The sequence below is a fragment of the Helicoverpa zea genome, chromosome 8, assembly GCF_022581195.2.
Source record: "Helicoverpa zea isolate HzStark_Cry1AcR chromosome 8, ilHelZeax1.1, whole genome shotgun sequence".
NCBI lineage: Eukaryota > Metazoa > Arthropoda > Insecta > Lepidoptera > Noctuidae > Helicoverpa > Helicoverpa zea.
Window position 1 is genome coordinate 5,466,534 of NC_061459.1, and position 22,741 is coordinate 5,489,274.

General features: G+C 38.0%; 4 protein-coding genes across 4 annotated transcripts in view; 2 read left to right on the plus strand and 2 right to left on the minus strand.

Moving 5' to 3' along the window:
- Positions 1–14,423, plus strand: part of LOC124632305 (neurogenic protein mastermind-like) — a 29,508-nt gene extending 15,085 nt beyond the window's left edge. Inside the window, exons 3-10 of the mRNA XM_047167089.1 lie at positions 412–1,164; positions 8,560–8,686; positions 10,652–10,774; positions 11,154–11,417; positions 11,827–11,938; positions 12,049–12,124; positions 12,213–12,968; positions 13,199–14,423. Of these exons, the coding sequence (XP_047023045.1) occupies positions 412–1,164; positions 8,560–8,686; positions 10,652–10,774; positions 11,154–11,417; positions 11,827–11,938; positions 12,049–12,124; positions 12,213–12,572 (1,815 nt within the window). The 3' untranslated portion in view covers positions 12,573–12,968; positions 13,199–14,423. The remainder of the gene's footprint in view (positions 1–411; positions 1,165–8,559; positions 8,687–10,651; positions 10,775–11,153; positions 11,418–11,826; positions 11,939–12,048; positions 12,125–12,212; positions 12,969–13,198) is intronic.
- On the minus strand, positions 14,415–17,176 carry LOC124632307 (tetraspanin-9). The gene is made up of 5 exons (XM_047167091.1): positions 16,934–17,176; positions 16,545–16,766; positions 15,858–16,040; positions 15,366–15,566; positions 14,415–15,069 (listed from the first exon to the last, which is right to left on the minus strand). Exons 1-5 carry the CDS (start codon positions 16,988–16,990, stop codon positions 14,746–14,748), a joined length of 987 nt encoding a protein of 328 aa, XP_047023047.1. The 5' UTR covers positions 16,991–17,176; the 3' UTR covers positions 14,415–14,745.
- A 148-nt stretch (positions 17,177–17,324) lies between these two features.
- LOC124632306 (elongator complex protein 4) lies at positions 17,325–19,589 on the minus strand. The gene is made up of 7 exons (XM_047167090.1): positions 19,325–19,589; positions 19,036–19,071; positions 18,822–18,937; positions 18,427–18,670; positions 17,957–18,228; positions 17,636–17,870; positions 17,325–17,511 (listed from the first exon to the last, which is right to left on the minus strand). The coding sequence occupies exons 1-7, from the start codon at positions 19,434–19,436 to the stop codon at positions 17,417–17,419; spliced, it is 1,110 nt and encodes a 369-aa protein (XP_047023046.1). The 5' UTR covers positions 19,437–19,589; the 3' UTR covers positions 17,325–17,416.
- Positions 19,590–20,636: 1,047 nt separating this feature from the next.
- On the plus strand, positions 20,637–22,214 carry LOC124632762. Its single transcript, XM_047167721.1, has one exon. The coding sequence runs from the start codon at positions 20,845–20,847 to the stop codon at positions 21,613–21,615; it is 771 nt and encodes a 256-aa protein (XP_047023677.1). The 5' UTR covers positions 20,637–20,844; the 3' UTR covers positions 21,616–22,214.
- Positions 22,215–22,741: the final 527 nt, after the last annotated feature.

Consider the following 22,741-nt stretch of genomic DNA (forward strand, 5'->3'; position numbering starts at 1 on the left):
TTGTACCAATTTACTCATTGTTTCATGTACATAAATAATTGTATTATAATTTTGTTCAATTTTGGTCTGTATGAGCAGTTTCGGGTTATTTATTTAATACAATCAAGTTTTCTTATAGCCTATAGGTATCTTAAATCTATGCTCCACAAAACCGTTTACACGGTTTGTCTGCGGAAACGGAAACTTTCCACCTTTTCTCTATAAATTTCATTCAATTGAATTCTATATAATTGAATTGAATTTAAAAGATTATTCCTGGTATGATTCCTATAGGCAACGAGTGTTTGATATGAGAAAAATGTCAGTGGCATTTTATAAAAACTACTGATGTGAACGGCAATGTCTGGCAGTTGTGTCATATTTTCTATGGTAATATACAAAGGATTGAAATCTGATTTTCTTTTGTTTTAGCAACAAAAATTTGGATGCGGTGACTATGAACCTCCAGCAAAAATCCAATGTGGTGGAGGAGGAGGCGGGGGCGGTGTTGGGGGCGAAGCTCTCACCAAGTTCTCTGTGGAAATCGTCCAACAGTTGGAGTTCACAACATCAGCAGCGGATTCGCAACCTCAGCAAATTTCTACTAACGTTACGGTGAAGGCACTCGCAAATGCCGTAAAGACATCTAGTTCACCCCCCTTACCACAAGCACCGCCGCGGGTGCCTACTCCGCTTGATTGCGAGCGTGAATGCAAAGCGGAGTGCAAATCTGAAGTGGCTGATGACGATTTCGTCGGATTGGATGAGTGTGCTGCGGCCCTTGAACGTGACGCGGCTTCAGCTTTCCCCGGGTTAGCCGATCTGATCGGCGAGGAAGATGGAGACGATACGTTCGAAGATCTTATCACGGAAATATCGGAATATCCAGAATTTATGAAGGACTTTGATATTGACGGAGGTAAACTGAATGGCGGTGGAATGGGGTTGCTGGAGCCGCCGGAGGGTGAGCCAGCTCCCCGGCCGTACGGTGGCGGTGAGATGTCGCCGGCGGCGCAGACCCTGAAGCACATGGCTGAGCAGCACCAGCAAGCGGCGGGCGGGGACTGGGCGCGCTACCGTGGCTACGGCGGGTACCGGCCGCGGCCTGCGCCTCCGCCCATGGAGCATCTGCACATGTCGCAGCAACAGCAGCTACATTTGACCCAGCCGCACCACAATCTGCAGGTTAGTCATGTTCATATAATCCTACTTATATTATAAATGTGAAAGTTTGTGAGAATGTATGGATGTATGTTTGTTATTCAATCACGCGAAAACGGCTAGACCGATTTGATTGAAATTTGGTATGTAGATAGGTGATACCCTGGATTAACACATAGGCTACTTTTTATCAACACCACGCGGGCGAAGCCGCTGGCGGAAGCTAGTATTATATACATATGTATACATCGATTTATCCTTATTCATTTTGTGAATTCGATAGCAATTCCATCGTCTGTCGGTTGGACTAACAAATGAAAACGTCTGAACCCACATAAGTGAAATTTGGTATGGATATAGATTAAATCTTGAGGCAGGTATTGCATCGCATAGAAGTAGGTACCGTAGGATGCAGGTGAAACAGCGCGAAACGGCTACTCGTCTACATGTTCACCGAATTGACAACATGCTATGTGTGTTTAAGTTTTGCGCAGATTACCGCGTCCTGTTTTGGAACGGCTGAAATATACACAATGAACATATTTTTTAAAGCATCCTCTAATCTTAACATAGTCAAAGTCACAGAAGATTCAAAACTAATTATCATGTTTAACATGGCGCCAAATCGGTACTTCCCGCGAAGAAATTAAATGACGTTACTACGCACGCAAATGCAAAGTCGTCCATGGAAATTTCGCAGAATTTTCGTGTTTCTTCTTTACGTCATTAAATACCCATGAGTTGCGTTTAAGTTAATTATTAGAAGTAATTTTTGTTGAGCAATTTGTGACGTGAAAAGACATAAAAAACATGGAGACTGGTGTAGTATCGACCGGGGAGGGCGTGCGCGCGCTGCTCGCCTCCACTCGCCTACACTTACCTACCACGGTCCATGGATAGTTGGAGGCGAAGTGACGTCTGTGCGACTATACTTCTAGTTGTATAACAAGTACCCCAGCTACTTACTACAGATGGAACTAATTATTCATTTCAATATCCTACATAGAGTATAGAGTACCGCAAATGATATTGGACTAGGTATCAATGGATTAAAGGGCAATTAACTTGAAAAACCTTCAATACTTGTCAACCTAATTTTTTAAATTTTGAAGGCGCGCTAGAAATCTTAATAGCGCTTACCAACACCGTCGTGGACACTTACTTAACATTTAATGACATGTAACATGTACTAAGTTTTATTAAACAAGTGCGTGTTGCGAATAAGCAGATGTATCGAAAGCCACATGTTTTACTTAAAGGCCGTCCACTGTAAACAAGTCAGAGTGTACATACACTAATATTATAGAACATTATGAATATACAGTAGGATAACTACAAACAAATACATCGATTGAGTACTTTAAAAGAAGTATACAGCGCTACAAAAAGCTAGTTTTCCTATATATATCCATCATCTTGAAGTAGGAAAATTCTAATCTTATTTTAGGTCCAGCAGCACGTCCGTTTTATTTTACGTATTCTAGTTTTCATTGGATTTCAGAAAAGTCATCTGGTGTCAGTAATATAATAATTTAAAATCGACATCTTGGAAATTGTGTGGGCTCTTTAGCTTTAATGGAAAAAATATGGCTTCATAACACGGTGCTAAATTACTAGAAGATTGAATTCGTATCATCTCTGCCGGTAGCTTGCACTGGGAAAGTCTCTCGAACTTTAATTTACACAGTTGATCATTTTGAACCTTGAGCTATGAAGCTACAGGCACACACAAATAGGCTTCACTTTCACAGCCTTGATAGACTAAAAGCTTCGAAATTGTTTGTCAGCACTTGACCAACGATGTGAAATTGATAGCTTATTATGATCTTTTTCTATATCTTGTGTAGTGCGATTTTCACTCGTACCCTGAAAGATGAAAGTCAGGTACCCGAAAAATCAAACTATGTAACCCAGAATTACCTATACTTAGCTAGGAAAAATCATACAGAATACTATGTTCAGGGCATCAACATGGCTCAGCAGTTTTACCAAGAAAGCGTAACTAAGAAATAGAGCTGCTTTCGCATTTACAACAGTAGTAGGGATGATTTCATACGTAACATCTGCGAATTCATTAATGAACTGAATATTGGATTAGGTTGTAAAACTTTTATCGAAAAAACTGTACACGTTTACGAGAATCTTATGTTAAAGTATGCCTCTGCTTAACCTCTCGACGATCAATGGCTTGACGGCCATAGTGTATAGGTATGATTGCCACACGGAGCCTCGGCGAGAATGGCGGGGTAATTAAACATTTCACGGACCTGCGACTTGAATCATGACCTCATCATGAATTTATCTCTATGTTGTTGCCAGAGATAACCTACTAGATCTAAAACTATGGCGGCCAATATATCTACGTATCACCCGTTCTAAGGCAGGAACCCAAGCTATATGTACTGAAGTCGTGTTCATATTTAACGTCTCTACAATATTACCGTGTATCTACGTTCTAATAAAAAACTTATTGAAAAACAACGTCTACTGTATCTTTCTGCAAATAAATTTCCATTCCATAAAGGATATGCACAAAAAATGGCTTAAAGTGACCTTATTCGAGTATTTTTGTGTATTACTTCAAATGGTTTTATGACATAACATATCCACTCAAAACAAGGTCAGAGTATTCATGAGTCGGAGCAGAATCTGGTTTCATGTGTTTTTAGAACAATATGTAGGTATCACATTTAAATCTCAGTTGTTTCGAAAGTCGTGGCGGCGACACGGCCGATGACACTAGAGAATGAATGGAATAAAAAGAGTAGGGCCCGATAGCTTCCTGTACTGAGACCGGGAGTAATCGAGCCACGTGTCGCACCCGCCCAACACCTCGCCTCTCCCGTAATTATAAGCCCTTCTCTCTCAAACACAATGTCGCGTTCACTACATGTAGCTACATACATTCAGAAAGCTCTTAAGTCAATGAAATACGACGTGTTTGTAAAGGATATAGTTTGAAATACTTACAGGGATTAGATTTAGATCCGCATCGAAGAACATACTAAGTCAACGATCAAAGTGTAAGAAAATTCGTTCTAATTGCCAATATTGGTATTTCCGCTCTCTCTAATAGACGCTGTATTAGACAGAAACCTGAATTACAGTTAATTGGAAAGTCCTTCAGATATACATAGTAAGTAAAGTTTTCGGTCTGTATCGGTACGTGTGGGCGTAAGTGACGAAAGCGCGTGGGCCGATCTATTTCCGCAGCCAGCGAGTACCGGTGACGAACCCAGGGGCTCGTGACGTCATACCTGAGGCTCCCTTCTCAACGACATCCTTTGGCCTTTAAAGCAATATCGGAGATCTATATTTAAAATATACCCTTATAACGAGTATAGTTTAAAGGAAAAGTCGACTAAACGCCAACGAATTTCGATACCGTTTTTACAATTTATAGATTTCTTTTTGAATGATTATATGATAAACTTTGTCACTCTCACTAGGTTCTGTATTAGGATTTTTTATAAAATTGCTCGTGAGCAAGAGTAGTCGATTCTGTACAAACTGGTCATGACACTATACTTCGGCCGTTCAGAGAATGCGTTCCTGACACCTATCAGTTAGTCACGACTAGTGATGGGCACAACATAACACTGAGTTCGTTACCGTTCCTTCAAAATGAACCGCCGCATTATTTTAAGATTATTTTCGTTTTAAATTGGCGGAATCATTTGTTTTATATTTTAGTTATTTAAGTGGAAACCAAAAAAAGGTAATATTCATATAATAAAATTGTTTTATTTATTCTTTGTTACAAGTACATTGAATTGAATGTGCGAACAGAATATTAATCAGACTCCGATTTGCTTGAGGAGGTGGTGTCTTCATCATCATCTTCGCCTACATGTATAATGATATTATTATCAATAACAGAATCAATCCTGATATCTCGGTCTAACAAAAGCCGGGTAATCAAATAAAAACAGATCGAAAACACTTGAAAAACGTGGTCTATGCGCACGAAACGACAACGGACGACTGTTTTAGCGTCACAAAATGGCGGCCCATAACGCCATTTGGGGTTACCATTTTTAATCTAAGTATAAAAATGCGGTTTGGTCATAGTTTTATTTTTATATTTCATAAACGTTATAATTAAGTCTTATAGTCCATTATTTTCCAATTCTTAAAAAGAAAATCAAAACGTATTATTTTATATTATAACTGTATAAGAACAGATTACGATACTTGCCTGTTATTTTTAGCACAGCACTACAAAATATAAACCGCTGACATAACCTTGTAATAGCGCAGTATAGATTTAGAAAAATATTGTTTACCAAGTTATTTGACACTCAGTTTGGCACAAAATTATAACATTCATTGATTATTGATATAATAATGTTGTTTTAATGCTCCTCAATTGTTAAAACGGTAAACAACCAGCAAAAATATTTTTATCGTAACTGCAACGCCATTGCAAAGTTACGTCGTCAGTTCAATCGCGACGTGTCAGGAACGCATTCTCTGAATGGCCGAACTATAGTTTTACTAACTACCAATACTGCAATCTTTTTATATCAAGTTACATCTTTGAAAAAAGAATCCAATCAGTGGTTTCACGGAAAATTCTCTCCAACGATACTAATGGTTTTCCTATTTCCCTATCATCATGCCATGATGTCATTTCAGCATTTTAATGCATTTCTGAGAACTGTTAGAGGACATGATGAAGGTTCCATAGCAATATCACACCAACATAATTTATTCTATATTACGCGTATGCTGTCTGTTGTTCACAGATGATTTCAAAGTACGTAAACTGATAATGATTATGTCTTCAGAAATATTCCTAATGAAGGCATTGAACGTCATCATGTATTGTCATCGTCAACAAACAGTGATTAAAATGCACAACACACTCGTAATAATACGAACACAACACTGATTGGCTCTTTAAACAATCATTTGCTCAGAGCTACATCAAATTCACAAAGATTTTTTAAAGCAGACGAGTCAATTCAAAAATAAAAGAATAAATAAAAATGCTTTGCTGCTTTAAAAGCAAAATAAGATTGTATAAATGTTGTAGAGCTGTTCGTTCTCAACATTCAAAGGTAATTCCCAACACAGTGTTTCTACCTGCGTTCTTGATAACAATTCTCAGGTTTGGGTCATACGAAAAAATGATTTACGGATGGATAAGAGCGATGCCGTTAGGTCGTCTGGCTTGACAATAGTGCAAACAGCATACGGGTTAGCGGACTTAGAACGATATGATATTGTTGGAGAACAACAAAAATTGCGGGTGCAGGCGGACGAACCGTTCCAAACAGGTTTGCCGTGCGTCGAGGCTCGAGCGCGACGGTGACGTGTGTTCACCTCCGCCAGAATGGCAGCTGTCATCGCTGCTTGCCGCTCCAAAGTTGTGTCATAAACTCATTAATCGATCTCTCAATCCACTTATACCACCTTCACTTCATAAATTAATATTTAAAGAAGTAGACATAACACTGCATTTAACAATTCAAACTTATTTGCTTCTCAAATAAATTGTTATATAACTTTATTTGTACGGTATTTGATTAAGTAAATGTGGTTCGCTGATAATTTTTCTATCAGAAGTCGAAATTCATAGACATAAATATTCGCCAAACTTGAATGTATCATTCCTAAGTTATTCTCTCCCAAGAGCATTTGCTCGCGCAATATAACGCATCATGTTCGTAATATCAGGAAGCTCGATGCTCGATTCTTAGCATTACGGTGCGCAACCTATAATGATCAGCCAATGATAACTGCAGTGAATAATGGATATGCGATTTCGAGCAACGAATGTCCGTCAGTCCTATGCAAAATCTATTACCTCTATAGGTAGGAACTTACAACAGGCGAATGCTCCTCATGAGATACAAGATTGTAAAAAATAAAATACGGAAGGGCGCACCGCAATCGCGAGATGAGTTCGGTCGCCTTGTACTATGTTTTGCTGATATTCCACTGCGCCAGGTTAACTACATAGTAACTGTAGTTTTCATGCCACTCTATTTTACCAGAGCCTAATTTACATTGATTTCGCTTAGCAGTTTGTTAGGTCATAACTGGAATTTAATTTTTCGGCCTATAGAGGTAGGATTCCCTTGACGTTATCATTACTTTAACAGTTTATTTGTTCTACTTAGCCTAGCTAGCCTGTGCATTTTCTACCTTCTTCGTGTCATTTTGGCCCAAAGCCCGTCAGGCATGAGGCCAACACAATTCCAATTTAATTAAATGACATTGTCAACCGTTTACTCAGCAGGTTTCGCTTTTGGGAAAAATATTTTCCTTTTGTAGTTTTTGACATTTGCGTATCTGGATATGAGTTAGTTCCTGATCAGGTTTAAAAGGTGATTATCATTTTCTTAAATACTGTGGTAATACCAACTAACAATCATCTGCCTGTGGCGTGCCTCCGAATTGGACTGATCGTGAACCAAGTGTCCACGATATGCAAAGGAGAGTAAGAGGAGCTCAAAACGTTGTGTCGTGAATTGTAATACTATAAGATAGGTTATTGCGCATTGCATGATCAACTTTTCCGCTTGAGTGGCGAAGGTGCAGCTGTGGCCTGTGAAGGTTTCCCTTCAATGAGTGCACTCGTAACCAAACGTCATAAAGATTATGCTTGACTTCATGCGAAGGTTCGATCCAACTGAAAAATTGGCAAAAGTAAGTTATACTCCCAAACGATTCGAGAGGCTTGTTGCTATGCCATTGTAAAGCTACGCTGAATCGAGTTCATCTAAGAGAGGACTGGCAATGGTAAACGATTACGAAACGTGGTCCCGTGGCAAATCAATATTTCATACACATACCTAATTATTATGTAACATAAAGTCCATTGTTACAATCACATAATTATGTAATTACAGCTCTTTGGGTATCCAATATTCACAAGTATTTACTGGGTGCCTAATTTCTCGAACAAGATTTTTGTAGGCTTCTAAGTAACAAAAAAAAATTGCAACCTTTATAGGGTTTCATAAAAGAAAACTCTATGGAACTTAAGAACGTACATCTTTACAAACATTTTCAATTCATGAACTTAAATGCAAATACCTACCTGCTAAATGTGACTTGTAAATTAATAAAACTCACGTGTTAGGTTATTTAAATTAGTTTTTTCATCTGTGCGGTCTATTGGCTAATGTGAACCTAACAGCTGTAAAATGCTAACAGTAGGTATTATGATTATGAGAAGAGAAGCTAATATTCCAAAACCTAAGAGGAGAAAAAGAAAGACGAATTAATAACAATCGAACAGTGTCATCGATAGGCAGATTCCTGATTATGTTACAGACACTGGCGTCTGTTCAAAAACACTTTTAAAGTTCTTACACCAGATGCTTCTCGGTCATTCTCGATTTTCTGCCAAAGGATCAATTAATTGTCCAAGTAGCTTTGTCTCTAAAATATATATGTTTTTATTAGGTTTCAGCAGCGCAGCACATGCAAGTGAGCGGCGGCGGCGGCGGAGGGCATGTGTCCGTGGCAGCTCAGCAAGGCATGTACGCCAGCTTCCACAACCAAGGCACGCCGTCACCGCAACACCATCAAGGTAAGTGCTCACAACAAAGCGAACGAAAAACCCCTCAGAGGTGCGACCTTCGCAGATCGATCAATTCGCGGAGGTCATACCCATACGGGACGAACTCCGTTTGGAAACTCGCTTCATTTCAAATTCTTTGTTAGTACATAAAATAGACAGACATGTAAAAAAGACAGAAGGATTCGTTTAGGTTTCGGATATTCGGACCTTTTATAATTGAATTAAATATTTAATCTAATCTACAATTACCATAGGCTTATATTTGGCTTATTTCTATCAGATATCGTAGCTACTTATCGTTCTCTTAATACTTCATTGCGCAGTCATGCTAATGATATGCTAAAAACGATGATTCAATTCCGGCCCATTGATATTGAGGATAGTCATTGACTGTGTGTTGTTTATATTCGTCATAGTACTTATTTTTACCTATTATTAAATAATATTGACTGATTAATTATTACAACATAAACTAGAATTTCTCGAGAACCTCAATGTTGAAAATCTCAGCTAGCAATGTTAACTATATCAAGATTGTATCGTGTTACAGAGGTATTTGTCCGCCTCAAGGGAAAACTAAGTTCTATTTGAATTATCGTAATCAATCAGCCTTTTATAAGAAGTAATTGAATTTTCACAAAAGGCTTTTCGTTTAGGTTTGATAATATGGGCGTAAAAATGGAAGTTACTGCATATACCTACTTACAGAACTTTACTACTTGTAACAATCGATAGCTATCTAGCAAAATAGCCAGGTGTAAATATAAGTATTAAAAAACAATGAAAGTTCGCGTGCTAAGTTTATTTTTCATAATATAACACACATGCGCTTTGGACACATTGTACATAAGTTACAAGCACTCGGTTTATGGTATGCGGCCCTATCAAAGTATTAACATCTTTATGCTGTTGTGTTAAGTGATAGCGTGTGTGTAAATGCAAGGTGGTGTATGTGGCGCCATTGTAAAATTAGAACGACCAGAAGGTTTGCTGCCACATTTTGTGAAATAGTAGATATACCACTAGTCAACTGATAACAGCGCTTAATAAAATCCTTACTAAATTGTATCATAGTAACTATGCCTGACTGTCACGATAAAACGGGTGAAACGATTTGATGAAATGAGAATTTGAGATTGAAATAGGATAGTTTTTCTCGGGAGCTTCATAAAGTAGCAGCTCGTTAACAGTCAGGATGGGAGAAGCCTTCGGGATTACGTAATAACAATAAGTAACAACACTTTACGATATAGGTACTCCTTTTGATGGTCCTATTAATGTAATAGCGTTGATAATAATAATCGAATATTAGATTAAGCTACTCCATTTATCCGTGCAAGAATAACGTTATAGGTCGTATCATAATGATAAGCAGAAACTGACATATGACTCGATCTGCCCTTATGTGGTATACGGATCTTCTGTCGATGTATTTTGTAATATTCGCGTGGTGAGTGGTCGAGGGGCGGAGGGCCGAGGTTGACGCTCTGCGAGAATGCGCCAACTTGTGCACCTCGGATGAGGATGACATTAGATTGACGTGTTTATTACCTACGCACTACGCGAACTGCGCTTTGCACTTGCAATATGATGCACTCACATATCTACATGTATCTACATTTTATTAACATTCTTGAGTGGGTGTTCGGCTACATATTTCGAGCTTTAGTATTGATTATTCTGGTCGCTGGTTTATTTATTATTCGATAAGCCTTTTTTTTTCATTCAAGTTAAGGGCTGTCTTTATTTTTTCTCTCCGTTGAAATCGCGACGTACCCTGGGTGGGTTCCTAAGGATGTTGCTTTATAGAAAGAAGTAATTTAGCATACGGACTTGGAACACCTTGAATGACCTTTACCTTGATCGATAAAAAGTTATCTCAAGTTTGCCCTCACTATAGTCTATTTACTAACGTGTTTCATAAAGTTAGCTTAACTGATGTTAACCTATAGTTTATTCTATTATTGTTTGCAGGTAGCGGATGTGACACGTACTCAGTATCCCAGTCGCAGAGCATCAACTTCTCGCAGGCGATGCGCGCGCGGCCGCAGGGCGCTCCGCAGCAGCAGCAGTCGCAACAAGGTGGCCCGCCACTTGGTCAGTTACTATGAATTTACCTCATCACTGTATAGTGTAGGGCAAATATTGATTTCATAAAAAGGAGATCTTAATAATGGCTGCTACACATTAGTGTGATAATTCACGGCACAAGTCGTAGGTACCTCATGATCGAGGTAAATGCTTGAATACGCGAGAACCCCCGCGGAAACCATCTACATTATCGTTCCCGCCTATTTAGAGAAAATCTAAGCAGAAGATGACAAAAGGCTTTGCAAGCGTCTAAACTATTGACACTTTTGTTCTCGTCACCTTATTTTTTTTTCTTGAGACTATGTGTGAGCTCACACCTCTAAATGGAACTCAGATTTCAATTTAATTATCCAAGATCCACAACCTAATTGTTCGTTCTATGTAGGCGTGGCAGCAGCGGGCATATCGCGCGAGCAGCAAGCGAAGATGCTGCAACAACAACAGCAGCAGATGCTCCGCGCTCAGCAGCAGCAGATGCGTCCGCCGCCGCCGGAGTACAAGGCGCGGTTCGTGGGGCCGGCGGGCGGCGGCGTGCGGCGGCCGCCCGCGCCGCGCGCCTTCCACCACGCGCGCCCCTACGCGCCCGACTGGCGACACGTGCTCATGCAGCAGCAGGCCTCCAGGCAACAGTTCCCGCATCACCATCAAGGTCTGATATCAATCGTTATCTTAGGCCGGCAATGCCAACCGCTTGAAGCAGTCAGAGTCCCAATCATTTGCAAGTGCTCGAGCGGTTCGTGTATGTGCGTCCATAGAACTTTGCAGTTCACTGTGCAGTCCACAGCTTGAAGCTATCGCCCCTGACTGCTTCAAGCGATCCGTGTATTGCCGGCCTCATTGTAGCTACATCATTTACAAACGTTAGGAGTTTTCAGTAACGATAAAGCTTTTCAGTTGGTCAAAATAGGATCTTCTACTTGACAACTATGATAGCAGTCAGTTCGATACATATTGGACTACATATAAGTTACACGTATAAGCCAAATGTGGAAGAATTAAACGTGGTAAAACCCAACGTGCCAGTGTATGTTATATTAAATAATGGTTTTTGTTTTCAGGCTTCAGTATGGGTACAATGGGCGGCATGACGCAGCAACAGCAGCAACAAATGCAGCTACAACAGGCGCGGTTGCAACAGCAACAGCTCTTGCAACACCAACAACAACAACGGTATGTATTGCCCTCTTAGAAAAATATAATTACAAGATAGAATTTTAATTTTACTGTAATGTTTTTATGTATGTATTGTATGGTTATTATTATTTATTTTTATATTGCAGGGCCTCCAATCAGCAACAGTCGCCCATGTCTCATCTTATTATGCAACAAAACCAGATGATGAGTGTGCAAGGACAGGTAAGATTTAAAAAATTCATTCTATTCGTCAATCTTTAAAAAAAATACAGGATTTCAGGAAAATATTAATTATCTATGTTTTCTATAGATGCCAAATATTCACATGAGCCAGTCACAGAGCATGTCGATGCAACAAGGCGGCATGGGCATGGGCCACCAGGGCAGTCCCATGCAGAACGGGCCCATGCAGGGACAGGGACCCATGCATCCGCAGAGCAACATGCAACAGAACTCCATGATGTCGCAGAACGGGCCCATGCAAAGCCAGAACGGAAACGTCTCGCAGCATTCGTTCCCGTCGCTCCACAACACGTCTTCCTTCACAGGACAAACCACAGACTTCAACCTTGACTTCCTCGACAACATGCCTTCCACGGACGCCAGCAATCTCACCGCGCAGGAGCTGCTCAACTCCTTAGACAACTCCTTTTTGAATGACATCCTTTAAATTATTACACAGCTATATGTGTGCGTTTTAGAGTAATATAATTACTAATTGACCCAGTTTAAAGTCAATTAGACTTTATCATATTCGGGTTTTGTCTACATAATGTGTTTATTATACCTTCTAAAAATACAAATGTACGACCAATATGGAACAAATGATGACCAAAGTTATTACACAGGAATTTAAGGCCCGAGTGGAGTTTGGCCAGTAGAACCTACTTATACTGTAAGTGACCGACAGTAAGCCACTTTACATTTTGGACCACATTGTTTTTGTAGACTATTTATTATGAAAAATATCAATTTCGTAGTGTTAATAGTTTTTACTATTGTTAATAATTCCTTTGTAAATATTTTAATTTTTAAATGTTTGTAATAAGTATAAGCTAAATATACTATAAGTTCGGCCATTCAGAGAATGCGTTCCTGACACGTCGCGATTGAACTGACGACGTAACTTTGCAATGGCGTTGCAGTTACGATAAAAATATTTTTGCTGGTTGTTTACCGTTTTAACAATTGAGGAGCATTAAAACAACATTATTATATCAATAATCAATGAATGTTATTACGTCGTCAGTTCAATCGCGACGTGTCAGGAACGCATTCTCTGAATGGCCGAACTATACCAATAGTCTCAGAGTATCCACGAAACTGACATTCTATTCTTCTTATGATAATTATTATTTAGCTGCAGAGTAGGCTAATGTATATTTATTGCAGATTTTATAGTAGTTTATAAGGTGAACAGCACAAAAGACAATATTTTATTTACGTTAATGAATTTATTTATGAAAAATCAAATGATACAAATGGGGCAATAGATACCGACTATTATTTTAAAATATAGGTTTTAATATAAGTCGAGGTGATTGGCTGGTAATCGAGACGGTAGCTAACGCGACCTTCAGTGAAAACGTAAGCTAGAGGATCACTGGTCGCTTAGGAAACAACTTATTGCTTTAATTATTATGGCAAGATTGCGATAGACAGCAAACATCCGACATCCGCCTGAATACAACGTTGCTATTGCATGTTGCCTGATGCCAAAAACGTGGCTAATCACCTCGGTTCTCGTATTACGCAACTAAGTTTAAGTTACATTGTCGTCTGCTAAAACTTGGCCAATGTGCGGCTTTACTTATTTTACTACAGAATGGCCCAGCCACTGACATCCTTTCTACATTCGAATTGATATGTAGTTATTCCACAACACATTCTGTTGGTTTGTCAGACTCGGGGACAACCCGTTTCATTAAAATAGTGCAAAATGTAAATTTTTATGAACTAAGAATATAATAAGATCATTCCTGTACCTAAGATGATTGTAGATTATACTGTGATGTCGGTCTCAATGGTCAATAGAGTTATAAATAGTATCAATTATTATACATAGATTATTGTTATTGTTAAGGATCTCATGGTATCATTTTAGTTTGGGGGTTTGAGAGATTCTGGAATTAATAGATTGTTGGTTTCATTATGATTTACTTTTTCAACGAATGTGTAGCATGTTCTTGATAAGTGCATTTTCTTTTTATTATTTTATATGTATTTGAGAATGCATATTCACCCATTTCGTTATTTTATAGTAGTGTAAATACAAAACCGTTGTTAAACAACTTAGGAATTTTTGATCAATATATACCAGAGATGGGTATGAAATTAAATATAAATCATTATCCAAAATCGAATCAAACCGAATGAAGGTTTAGCTCTCTGATATAGTTTACAGCTATAAAACCAACTATTGTGAATGATAGCAACATTCCAGAGCCATTGTTAATAATGTTTTAACTTTAGGACCAATTTTTGAACGTTCTTTTGAAAATAATATTGCATATTGAGTGAATGTGTTTTATTTATTTCTAACCTTATAAACTAAGTGAACACGAAGTTATATCATAGTATATAACCGGAGAAAATACTTTAGAAAAGAAATGAAATTAAAGGAATGTTTTACTCTTATAAATATTCCTGGACAAGTTATGGCACACTTATCGTACTTTATTATTTTTGACAGACTTCTCCAAAAACGAGATAGAGCTGGCAATACATTTTTATTTCAGCTGATAATCTGATCACCACATGATAGAGTCAGCTTGGTGCTTATACAAATAATCTGAAAACTTTTCCAACTTTCTCTCTAAAGCATTTATCTCCGTTGCTAATTCTCATACGACCTCATTAGGTTTGTTCTGAAAAATCCTAGGGTTACGTATTCTTGGGCTGTAGAAGTTATTCGGTTGAATGTACTTGGCAGTAATCGGTTCCTCGTGTACCGCCCCGAGTTTACATTCATAAACGTTCTCGCTCGTGTTACTGTCTAAAGACTTCAGTGAGAATGCTTGTAATATTTGCTTACGCCTCCTGAGTCGAATGCACGAAAATATTGTGCTTAGCAGTACTCCCAGTTTGAAGAGAGCTACGACGAATAGACCAAGCATTAGGATTAAGTACTGTTGTTGGTACCAGTCTTCTAGTGGTACTAAACAGCCCTGAAACAGGAAAATAATAAAATTATATTACTTACTAGCCGAAAGTACACAATATCCTAAAGGATGTGAAAACTTCAATTAGTAGTTTTCACGTTTTAGACAGAGTATGTGGATATTTTTGGAAACGCAAATACCTATAGCAATAAGCCAACGTGGCCTTTATGGCTCTCAGAATCGACCATAAGCCATACCAGAGAGCAGAAAAGCTTGTACTTGAAGGCGAACGCTTGAGCTTGTTACCGCCTTATGCCAGTGAAAAATATTTGTATCGTTATTTAAATTTGCACTTTACTTACTGGGACATATCTAAACGTCGGGTTGGGCTGTACTTCCTGGCACCGCGACGCGTTGACCGGCGCGGGGTTGAGGTAAGACACGTTGTCTTCGTACTGCACACAGCAGCTCAGCGGCACCGACATGCCGCGCGGGCCCAGTCGCCGCAGCTGCCAGATAGACATGTCGTAGTTCCGTGCGTCGGTCATACCGCAGCATTGCAGCTGAAATAACCATATTTAGGATTTATTTTAGGCAGCTTTGCAAAAGGTGAGTTGGGGCTAATAATAGATATTTATTGTTATTTTAAAGTCTACATTATTCTGCTTAATTATTCCTTACTTATAGGTGAATTTGCAAACTTTATATGTTGTATGAAGATAGCTTAATCATTCATTAACAAACCTTTTACCAAAATGCATTAAGCAGTTTCTCCACGTACAAACTCCTAGGAGCCGACTAAGCTATGCTAACTGAACTATGACCAGGATTAAAATAACGAATATCATTCGTACTTCAGTTTGTGCTAAGTCCACGGCGGCAGTGAAGTGTTCGAAGTCGGGCAAGGCGTAGTAGGTCTGCAGGGCTCCGACAGCGCCGCCGCGCGAGCTCTGCAGGCCGAGGCAGCGCGGCCAGATCGCGGCCAGCACTCCGCCCGCGCACTCACACAGCAGCATCGCCAGGACCACCAGGAAGTACTGAAACATACATCGACAAATTTAATTTAGAGATAGCTTGTTTGTATGATGTATCAAACTACAGAAAGCTCCTAATATCTTTGATCACAACGTGCCTAGTGCCTATAGCATGTGCCTGCACTTTAGTCACAGATGACAATTTGACTGGTTTGTATAAGAATTTCCATTCTTTCATCATGTAAATGGGCTCTAAGCCCCATTAGTTAAAAACACCTAGACAAAATATTATACAGCCAACTTTGGCAACATAAACAGGTTTCAGGAACCTCGATTTTTTACAAGTCAGTAAACGATTGTACTGAGTTTTTTTTATCACAGAAAATTATACAGTTGCATTAGTTTGATGGGCACTACAAAATAATAGTTTGGGCGCAATACCGTATTGCATATACCGGTCATTGAACTTCATTTATTACCTGCTGGCACATTCTAGTAGCTAGCACTTATGAAAGCGTATAATAATAACTTAATTAGAAATTAAATAAGAGAATACGTGAAACTTACAATAGTAAGGACAGCATAACTTGGCATATAAGTGGCCCAGCAACCCAGGGCTCCCACACCGCACATAGCCAGTCCGGCGGCTAGCAGGGCGAGGGCCAGATAGTAGAATGGAGGATGAGTCAACAAGTCATCATCAGGAGCCGCCAGTAGACGGGACAATAGTATTCTTTTAGAGTCACACAGCAGTAGAAAACCACATATCACTTCCAAGAATCCACATGCCTAAAAGAGAAATAGAATGACGTTATTTATATAGCTTCACAGGTACAGATAGCAATTAAATACTCTATTTCCTCGCTTTCACAAAAGTATATGTAGATATTTAAATGTAGAGCTGGCAAGCAAGTGTACAAGGTAGCGGTAATCAAATAGAAATGTATAATACTTACAAAAAATATTGTATTAAAACATCCAAATAACACTTTAGCACTGTCGTTTTTGCACATGGTAAATTTAATTTATGAGTATTCTTTCATAAAAGGGCACGAGATTCTACAGGTTATCTGACACGGAGAAATGTGGTCAAAGCGATATAGTTACAACTAATGCGAGTATGTGAATAAACAAACGGGCGATGAATAGATTCGCCGGTTTTAGGGAGATACGCTCTGGTGAACAGGTGGGGTGACTGAGTATTAAGGCATTTTTGTTTAAAATTAATGCAGGAGTCGCTCATGCATGCCTCAGCGTTTGACCAGTGGAATTACAGGTTCGTTATGGTAATATTAACTGCGGTTATTGCGACATAACTCGCAGCAACATCCAATAAAAAGCAATAAAACAGTTTGTACTTGTAAATATATTCAAAAAAAAATATTTTATTTACAGTTACAGTTATTATGCACGTAGCAATATTAAACTATGTATGTACTTTAAAATTCGATATCTTTCTTTTTGAATCCACCACAGTTAACATTTGGTACGCCTGTGATGTCATCTTGCTCCCGTTCCTTTGTTTCTTGAAGTTCTAAAACACAATGACAAAACTATTACTGAATGGTCACATATATGTATACTTTACAAAAAATAAGGAAGTTTATAGTAAATGTATTTACTAATATATTTTTGTTGAATAATTAAACAAAATATACCTGGAGGCAAATGAAGCTTTTCTATAACAAACTTCTTCCTCTTCAGTTTGAATGCCATATCAAGACTGGGTGGCACAAAAGGCACCAGTGAGTAAATGGCTGACAACTTGGTGATATGAAACAGTCCATGGTAATCCTTGTACACTGGGTTTGTTTCACGACTTGAGCCAGCAAATGATTCAATTCTGACTGCATTGTCAATTGAGTATAGTAGCCTTTTCATTATGTGATCATCCTGAAATAAGTAACAAACATTTTTGAACTTGTGCATACAATTAACACTAGAGAAATGAAAGTTAAGCATAAATATACAATACATACATCAAACAGATGTGCAGGAATGGTAATAAATGCAACAGCATTAGAATCCCGCAATAGAACACGCAAACAATACATGAACTTAATCAGGTCTTGCCCATAACTCGCGCTGGCTTCATCGTCACAGTCCATCGCCATCCATACAGGAGAACCCAGGGAGTGAATACCAATTCTTAAGATATTGCTGTTTTTCTTAACACTACTTTGATACTCTTCCTTAGAAACTAATTCTTTGATGCTAGACAGCAAATTATGATACAGACTGTTTTTGAAACCTGAAAAAAAATATAAAATAATTATTAGTGTACAAAAAAGGGTTAGAACTATTTATGAGAATCCACATGGGAATATTTTTGTGGGTTAACAATAATTCTAATTGGCACAGCAGCACTTAAAAAAAAAAACTATACTTATAAAGAACCAGTTACATACAATTTTCCATTTAATAGTTTACATATACTAGATAGACTTACCATTGACCTTCTTACTATCAATATCCAAATTACAATATTTAATATTGCAATTATCAATTGTGTTAGCATCAATGTGTTTGCTTAGATCAAAATGGTGACCAAAATTAGTATTGGTGCCAAAAGATGACTCCACTTGACTGAGTCCTTCATACCTCCATGCTATTTTCATTTTATCTATATCGCCAGCTGTGGATGTTATTTCATCATCTTGTGGAATTGTGGTTGGTAGTGGTAATTCCTTTGCCTGGGATATGAGAAAATATTTCAATTAAAATTCAATTAGTGAATAGTTAAATAAATAATTGACTTTTTATGTTTTGAGCTACATGGTTAAGTAAAGTTAGTGGGAATTAATTACATACTATAATACAGATGGAATAACATAATTTACTCACAATATTCTCTGGATTGTCATCTGCTGATGCAATGAGGATATCATGCTTACATGCAACACCTTCAGCCAAGAAATACTTTAAAAGGATTTTGCTGTAGTTTGCTAGCACATCTTCCTCTGAAACATTGTAATACATTTTTAATTTAGTTTCCTTGCTATACATTTATATATTTTAAAGTGCCTCATAATATCATGATTGGGTTTATGAAACTTACCAACAGCAAAAATGCTTCCCACTGGTAGACCACCACCTGAAAAATATATAAAACGAATATTAATATGCAATTTATTTGGACATATTATTTGGTATTAACAAAATTTGTCCTTGCGAAGTAACCAATAATAAGCAAGTAAACAACAGCATGTTTGGGATTTGTATATTCAAGTGTCTCTAGCCGATCAGAGGACGCTCAATAGTGGCAGGTTACGGTCAGTGGGTCGTCTTAGGTTACATAGAAGTTGTATTCTTTGTTTCTAGCATTTATTTTAAAACTGTTTACTTACCAATAACATGGTCCAACGATGGAATACCAGACGAAATTATCGGTAAGCTGTTTTTTACTTTTGTGCCACCTATGGTAACGCGGGAATCACTTGTTTTATGAAAACTACTCATGTTGTAATGCTAATTAAACTCGGATCCCTTTTGAAGAACGAATTTATACATAACTTAATAACGAACCTAAAAAAATATTTTGATGGCAAAAATAAACAGCACCATCGAGATAGGAATCATATGGAGGCGCCGTGTTGCACATGTGTTGCACAGAACACATATACATGTCAATGTCATATTGGCATAGTGCTGTACAGTTGTCATAATAGTATCGATATAATATCTACTTAATAAGTCTGCTTTAAAAAAATTAACAACAGAAGTTACTGTCCCTAAGACACTGAGCCCTCAGAGTTGTGTATTATTTTGAATAAAATTATTTTGTTCTTTAGTTAAATACTAGCTTTTCCTCGCGGTTTTACTTGCGTTTCGAATATATGTGTATATTTTTAGGGAATAGTTTATGTTGTTATATATCCTTAATTTTACAGATAAGAAGTTTTAAAATGCAGTTAAAAAGGCGTATTATAAAATTTTGGATTTTATTGAAAATAATATGTTTTTTCATTTTATCTTCACATGATGCTTCTACGGCGACCACGGGCACAGGAGTGCCTCCACACAGACGAGCAAATCGGAGCGCAAGTTGCAATATTTGCTTCAGAACTTAGTTACCGAATATTATTTCTTAAATTTTATAAAATATATTTTGTATGCACTAAAATTGTTTTGTATTTGCATTATATAACTTTCTCATGAATAGCTTGATAACGCTTGTAAATAATTGTATTTTTTTAAGAGAGTATCTATGGCGTTTCTTGCGGATTCTTCTTCATGAGACGGAATCTTTGGCACCCTGCAACTAGTCTGATGTTTCGAAAAAACTTTCATAGGGCTATTTGAAATAATAAATAATTACTTTGACTTTCTGATTTAAAAAAAAAAGGTATCGCCCTACTGAAATGACTCCTCCCATTTGGTTGATTTTATGTTATTTGGTATCAGTGAAGTTAATGTGATAGTTAGATCTATGACGTACAAATTAATTATACTCGGTTATTTTTATGCACCCAGTAAGACTCATAATACATATGTACTCCTGACTAGAATACAATATCGATACTTGTCGAATCCGGTAGCGGTACAACCCTAGCAATGGCAGCCATTTTAAGCGCCACTGCAGATTGTAGGTATCGGTTACGTAGAGTAACTATTATATAATCTGTGGTATCGGTATATGTATTCTGTGGTTATAAGTCAATGTTCCAGTTCCGTTTCGTAAACAAAAAGAAAGATAACACAAAATACGTATTTATCGTACTATACCAAGGAACCTATTAGAAATAACGCACTATATTATGAAATTAATTAAAATGGTTTTATAATTTGTACTGGTGGTAATGTTATTTGATTATATAACTAAATTTCATGAGTGACTTTGAACAAAGGTGATTGTAAAATATTCAGGATGACTGATTCAAGTTCTTTTACGTCTCTGTTTGCTTTGGTGGATAGTCATTTATCCAACTGCACTTTAAATGACAGCCCAAGCGATGGTCGTGTCGGTTCACTGCCAATGCCAATGCCGATGCTAAACCTTCCTCGAGGATTGTCTGACACTCGGATCTCATCGTCGTCGCAGAGATTGCCTATTCCAAGGTTCAGTTTGAGTGAGAGCCCCATCGCTAATGTTCTCTCGGAGCAGCTGTCGAATATGCTCAAAGCTAAAGAGCTTAAAAAACAACAGGAAGAGGAACAAGAGAGACTGCAGGAAGAAATGCGAAGATTAGAAATGGAGGAAAAGAATTGTGTAATAGACTTGATGAAAGCAGTGCAGAAACCTGGGGAACTGAAACCAACGAAACCTCAAGAAGCTGTCAGCATCAGCAGTTCCTTTGAATCACTGATTTTAGACAGCAAAGAGTTTGCTAATGACTCCTCAAAGGAGTCTGCATTGGAAGCTGTGTTGTCAGCTCCGGAGCCTGAACCATCATTACCAATTACCACAGACATGTCATACATACTCAAACTAAAAATTAAAAGTGTGAAATGCTCAGCATTTGGAAAAGTTCTTACTTCACGTTTACGGCCAGTAGCCGCTCCTTACTTGAGAGAAAAGGTGCCTTCAACCATTGTTCCTTTTGACTTCAGCACCAAATCACCGTGTGACTTGATTAAAGAGAAGCTAAAGAGAACGCCGGTGCACACTGTCAGTAATACGTACCATGACTTTTTCTGATTAATGGGGGTGCTATTGATGACAGTGATTCTGATCAATAGTAACATTAAAAACATGATGTTAGTATAGATTGGAGTCACTGCATCAATACCCCTTCTTGTTAGTGTAAAAAAATGTATTTTTTATAACTTTTTAATTTAATATCTAGGAATTGGAATTATCTGGTTAATTACGTAATCATTGCATTAAATAATCTATATTTTCTTGAATTTGAGATTGAGAATATCCATGGAGCATGGAGCATATGGAGTACATGGAATGTCCAACAAAATGACTAGTGGAGGCCTGTGGAGGTGTCATAATGCAAAATATCTTAAGAATGTAGAGCACCAAAATATGGGCGTGCAGGGGATTAGGAATGTCACTAGCTCCGCCCTTACTTACCTTCTATGGAATGCACCCAATATTTTTAAAGAGAAGGCTCTGACCCAGCTTCCCTATGGCATCTCTGCTATCTTTCCTTTCTCTGTGGGAACAGTAATGATTGTATGCAAGTAGGTGTTTGCCATTGAGGTGCGTCATGTAATGCATCACTATAATGTAATAAAATAAATAAATATCCAGACATTATATCGGATTAAGGAAGCAAAGTTACTTCACTTTTGTGTTTTAGACATAGACCTTTTTACTATAACAGGACTGCGCACTTATACCCAAAAAACGAGCTGACTGAAACAGTTAGTATAGTTATCGGCACGGATATTGAGCCCTGACCTTCACCACGCAGAAGCGATTTATTGGTTTATTGCCTTATGTGTACAGTGCGCAAAGTGATCCCCACTCCTCCGCCGAGAGATCAAAATCCGTGTCGGGTAACTATGCGGAGGCTGTCTATCCCTTTCTAATAGGGTGACTATGAGAGACAAATCCGAATTTGCTAAGATTATTAAACACAGATTGGTATTGAAGTTTTAACTTACGCAGTTTGTGACCTTAAGATACTAATAAAGGCTTTTAATAATTAGCGGGAATTAGCAGTATAAAAGCAGGAAGATTCGAAGTGAAGACAGTTTTTTTTTGTATTTCTGCTTCACATATAGACTTCTGAGCCATTTATTAGCCTTTCTTAATTTTTTGGGAAGCTATAACAATAGTACAACAGTTTTAGAATTCATCAAACATATTT

Bases quoted from the DNA above. Each gene is read 5' to 3' on its own strand.
- LOC124632307 (XM_047167091.1), bottom strand. From the start codon at position 16,990: ATGTGCAAAAACGACAGTGCTAAAGTGTTATTTGGATGTTTTAATACA. The intron at 15,567-15,857 runs GTACGAATGATA...TGGTTATTTCAG, and splicing joins TGGACTTAGCACAAACTGAA to CTGCAATGCTGCGGTATGAC. The intron at 15,070-15,365 runs GTAAGTAAAGTG...TTCCTGTTTCAG, and splicing joins CGACGTTTAGATATGTCCCA to GGCTGTTTAGTACCACTAGA.
- LOC124632306 (XM_047167090.1), bottom strand. From the start codon at position 19,436: ATGAGTAGTTTTCATAAAACAAGTGATTCCCGCGTTACCATAGGTGGC. The intron at 18,938-19,035 runs GTAAGTTTCATA...ACAATGTTTCAG, and splicing joins GGGAAGCATTTTTGCTGTTG to AGGAAGATGTGCTAGCAAAC. The intron at 18,671-18,821 runs GTGAGTAAATTA...CTCATATCCCAG, and splicing joins ATGACAATCCAGAGAATATT to GCAAAGGAATTACCACTACC.
- LOC124632762 (XM_047167721.1), top strand. From the start codon at position 20,845: ATGACTGATTCAAGTTCTTTTACGTCTCTGTTTGCTTTGGTGGATAGT.